At 26.5% G+C, this 5,114-nt stretch overlaps 1 protein-coding gene across 2 annotated transcripts in view; it reads right to left on the reverse strand.

Moving 5' to 3' along the window:
• The window catches only part of LOC123006071, a 9,205-nt gene that overhangs the window by 1,118 nt on the left and 2,973 nt on the right, over positions 1-5,114 (reverse strand). Inside the window, exon 2 of one of the 2 annotated variants that reach the window (XM_044400234.1) lies at positions 2,343-2,661. In XM_044400234.1, the coding sequence (XP_044256169.1) occupies positions 2,343-2,657 (315 nt within the window). In that variant the 5' untranslated portion in view covers positions 2,658-2,661. Of the gene's footprint in view, positions 1-2,342; positions 2,672-5,114 lie in introns of both variants that reach the window. The other variant, XM_044400243.1, reaches the window with a different exon arrangement.

Raw genomic sequence — 5,114 nt, forward strand, 5'->3', positions numbered from 1 at the left:
CGGCAAAGCCGCGAGTCTCCTTTATTTTGACAATATCTGATAGTGTGAGGTTTTGACAAAATCGGGGGGTATATGGTATCAAGGCTAGCACGATATTTTGAAAAGGCTCAATTTACATTTTTTAAATATGAGCATTACTATTTAGACATTTTTAAACGTTTTTGTTTTCAAAATTGTTTAAACCGGTATTTCTAGACACTTCCTCCCCAACTGTCTTTTGTAGTACGATGTTTTGAAAAGTCTGGATTGACATTCTTTTAAATCTAAGCATTTCTTTAATAAATTTTTAAATGTTTTTTTTGCAAGTTTAGAATTTTTTTTAATCTAATACATCTGACACTTTCTTAGTCTCCTCAACTGTTTTTGTGCGATGTTTTGAAATGTCTCTATTAAAAATTTTTTAAATCTAAGCATTTCTTTAATAAATTTTTAAATGTTTTTTTTTGCAAAAAACGTTAGCTCAATTGCAACCACACGACCAAAAAATTATAGATAAAACTCTGTATGAAAAATCTATCAAAATTCTATTGTGATAAAATCTATGTATTATCAAATAAGAGTAGAGCTTTTAAAACACAATCGCAAAATTTTTGAAAAAAGCTCGACAAATGTTATTTAAAGTGCTCCAAGAATACGTAAAAAAACCCAAATTTTAAAAATACCAAACTGTTAATAAATGCTACAAGACATTTTTTCTTTTAGAATGCCACGAGTAATAGAGTATAGAATTTTTCTTTAAAGTTTGTAAAAAAACCTTTAGCCTTTTTGAGTTTTATTTTGTAAGTTACAATTTTTTGTATTATTTGAAAATTAAACAGATTTTTTTATTATATTGGCTCCTTCTTTTATGCGTATTCCTGATATTCCTGAAACTTTTCAATTTTTTTTCCAAAAACCTCTGCGTTTCTCAAATTCTAATGCTTCTAAAACTGAATAAAAACTTAAGCTTCTTTAAAATGCACAGTTTCTGGGATCCTGAAAATCCTCATGCAAACTTAATTTTTTTACTAAAAATTTTACTAAAAAAGACGATAAAGCAACAAAAATAAATAAATGTACATATTTAAAAAAGACAAATTAAAGAAACATGTTTCATTACAAATTTAAAAAAAATAGAAAAAAGTGTTTTGGGGTGTCCAAATAAAACTTGATTCACTCTGTGTATTTTAAACTTTTTCAGAGCCACTTTCATAGTTGATATAACGTTTTAATTGCTAATTTTTCAACATAAATTTTATTTCTTGCCTTTATTCTGACCAAAAAAAAAAACAAATATTAATCTAAAAATCATATTTTTTATTTCACATAAAATCTAGTAAAAGGTTGTAAGGTTGATAATTGTGTCCAAAAAATTTATTTTTAATTTCGAAAGCAAAAAACCAAGATCTGAAGCAGTGTTTATAAACTGTTTTATTTCTTTGTACAGTTACTGGGATCCTGAAAATCCTGATGCAAACTTCACTTTTTTACAAAAAATTTTACTAAAAAAGACGATAAAGCAACAAAAATAAATATAAGTATATATTTAAAAAAGGCAAATTAAAGAAATATGTTTCAATTAAAAATAAAAAAAAATAGAAAAAAGTGATTTGAGGTGTCCAGATAAAACTTGACTCACTATATGTATTTTATTTTTTTTTCAACATTAATTTTATTTCTTGCCTTTATTCTGACCAAAAAAAAAAAAACAAATACTTATTTAAAAATCACATTTTTTTTACATAAAATCTAGTAAAATTGTTTTTGGAAGGTTAATTGTGTCKAAAAAAAAAWTTTTTACTTTTGAAAGCAAAAAACCAAGATTTGAAGCAGTGTTTATTAAAAAATGTTTCATTTCTTTGTATTTTTATTCCTATATCTTCTTTTTAACTCATTTATTTCTAAGCATAAAAATTTTAATATTTCGAAAATAAATTAATAAATAATGTAACAGCCAAAAAATAACAATTGTTCTGATTAATAATGTTACGAGTATTTAATTCTAAATGATAATATTTATTTTCTACTTTATCCACTAGTGAATAAATTATTGTTTCAAGGTTGTTTGACGGTTCCAAATTTATGCATTTCTTCTCCAAATTTTGTCGATGCGACAAATTCGTATGGCCGCGCAATGTCTAAATTTCTGCAAACTCTACAATAATTTTTAAATTTTTAGATTTTTTCTACCTCCTCTTAATAAAAGACTACGAGCCACCACTGGAGACTTGGCATCAAAAATATCCAATTGAAGTCGTAACCCTTCTCATAAGAAAATCAGACAATACAATTGACAAAATTTACAATCATGCTTCGTAATGGTTTCAATGAATTAGTTGTGGGACACAGGAAGGAAAGCGCACCTCTTCGTCTATGTCATTTTCAACTAAATCTAAAGCACGTTGAGCAATACGTCCTCCACGGGAGTCGAAAAGATGTTTTTGTCGTATTGTTTTTTCGGCCCGGAGACGGGAAGTTGACAAATCTTCGTCAGCGAAGGCTTCGTCGTGACGATCGAGGATTTCTCTGGCGATTGAGGGGCGCAAAGGAGAGGGAGCTCGAGGTGAGTATTTGCGATCTATGCTGTCCAAAGCTGATCTGTAATAGTTTTGGCCAATGTTGTAATTGGCGTCGTAAATGCGAGTTCGGGGTCTGCTGAGGATCGTACGGCCCGACATTTTTCTGAAACAAACTGAATTTCAAAATTTCGGAGGGATTCATTCGAATTTATAAATACAGGGACTTTTTTCATGGTTTGCATATCTTTTTGAGAAAAAAACTTTTACAAAATTTTGTCTAGGGGCATCATAAATAAAGGGTGAATGAATGTCATGTGCATTAACCTATTTTTGGAGTTATAAGCATTTTAATATAATTTGTTTTTGGTAAATAAAATCACATGATATACAGGGTGCGCCAGAACTCGCGCCCCAGAGAAAAATGTCATATAAGGTAAGATATCAGAAACATGGAAAAAATTTTAAAAAAATTTTATCTATAAAAATTTTGAAGTTATGAGGGTTTAAAGTTTGCACTTTGACTCTATTTATTTCAGTTGGAAAAATAATTTTTCAAATTTTTTTGCTATAGGCTATTAAAAGAGGAATTAAGGAAGCTGTATCCTAAATTGTAACTCTTTTCAATGTTATTTGTGGCTTTTATTGGCAAAATTTTTGTCTCTTTACTAAATAATTGTAAAAAAAACATATACAAGATAAAAAATTGATAAAAGTGTTATGTACCAAAAAACAAGCTTTATTTTCTAATATAAACTTTGTGATAACTGTTGCTTTATAAAAATATTTCAAGTTTAAGAAAACATTTTTAAATGAAATTCTAACGGCACAATATAAAAAAGTGCACTTTATTCTGTCCCGAAAATTAATATTCTCATTTAAAAGATTTTTTTCTTGTTTACTTGGAGTAATTTTTAAGCTAGTTCATCGACTTTTCGAAAACGGTTTTTCATATTAACACCATATTTTTCAATAAGAGACGAAATTATCTACAAAAATTTAGACAAAAATATACCGAAAAGTCACCAAATTAAGTGAAAAATAATGAATTTTGCTTGTTTACATCACGTTTTTTTGTAAGATTCTGTTAAAATATATTGAAAAATTACCAAATTGGGTAAAATGACCTTTTTTATGATTTTTTGGGCGTTGTAGCACGTTTTTCAATTGAAAATTTACAAAACTATTTCGTCACAAATCACTAAATTTACTCAAAAATTATTTTGTATTACTTTCACTTTTTTAGATTGTACTAAAAAAATTGTTCAAAAATAATACTATTTTTCCGTTTCAAGACGTTTTTCAGAATCGCAATTGTTTTGAAAATTTTCGTCGAAAATAAGGTAAAAAGTAATAAACTATCACGAAACTTATTTTTGCTTCTTTGGAGAATTTAAGCATGTTTTTGAGCCGAAAAATCATCTTGTTGCTTTTCCAAACGTTTTGGCAGATTTTTCAATCAAAAGCACAAAACTTCGTCAAAAAAAGCCGAAAAATCACATAATTAATTCGAAAATGATGTTATTTTTGCATTTTTCAAACATTTAGTTGCGGTTTTAAGTTTAAAACAAAGTTTTTTCTTTAATTCGTGCTAAAAAACATACCAAATTTAATACATATACCAGACTAAATAACAAACGACATAATTTATGCATTATTTATTTCCGAGCAATTTTAAAACATTTTTCAATAAAAAACGCAATTATTTTGCAAAATTTTGTCAAGAATACGTCGGAAAGTAATTGAATTAAGTAAAAATAGTGTTATTTGTGCTTTTGTAAAAAATAATGAATTTTGCTTGTTTACATCACGTTTTTTGGAAGATTCTGTTAAAACATATTTAAAAATTACCAAATTGGGTTGAAAATGACCTTTTTTTATAATTTTTTGGGCGTTTTAGCACGTTTTTCAATTAGAAATTTACAAAATTATTTCGTCACAAATCGCTAAATTTACTCAAAAATGGTGTTATTTTTACATTTTAGATTGTGCTAAAAATTTTGTTCAAAAATACCATTTTTCCGTTTTAGGACGTTTTTTTTAGTCAGAATCGCAATTGTTTTGAAAATTTTCGTCGAAAATGAGGTAAAAAATGAATAAACTATCACGAAACTAAAATTATTTTCGCTTCTTTGGAGAGTTTAAGCAAGTTTTTGAGCCGATAAATCGTCTGTTGCTTTTACAAACGTTTTAGCAGATTTTTCAATTAAAAGCACAAAACTTCGTCAAAATAATCCGAAAAATAAAATAATTAATCCGAAAATGATGTTATTTTTGCTTTTTTCAAATATTTAGTTGCGTTTTCAAGTCTAAAACAAAGTTTTTTCTATAATTCTTGCTAAAAAACAAACCAAAATTAATACATATACCAGACTAAAGAAAAAACGACATAATTTATGCTCTTTTCGAGCGTTTTAAAACATTTTTCAAAAAAAACGCAATTTTTTCGCAAAATTCTGTTCCGAATACGTCGGAAAGTAATTGAATTAAGTAAAAATAGTGTTATTTGTGCTTTTTTAATATGTATTTATTATTTATTTATTATTTATTTATTATTTATTTATTATTTATTTATTATTTATTTATTATTTATTTATTATTTATTTATTATTTATTTAT

Source organism: Tribolium madens, unplaced genomic scaffold, assembly GCF_015345945.1.
Source record: "Tribolium madens isolate multiple individuals breed KSU strain unplaced genomic scaffold, Tmad_KSU_1.1 Scaffold_11;HRSCAF=98;Tcas5.2_LG3b, whole genome shotgun sequence".
NCBI classification, from domain to species: Eukaryota; Metazoa; Arthropoda; class Insecta; order Coleoptera; family Tenebrionidae; genus Tribolium; species Tribolium madens.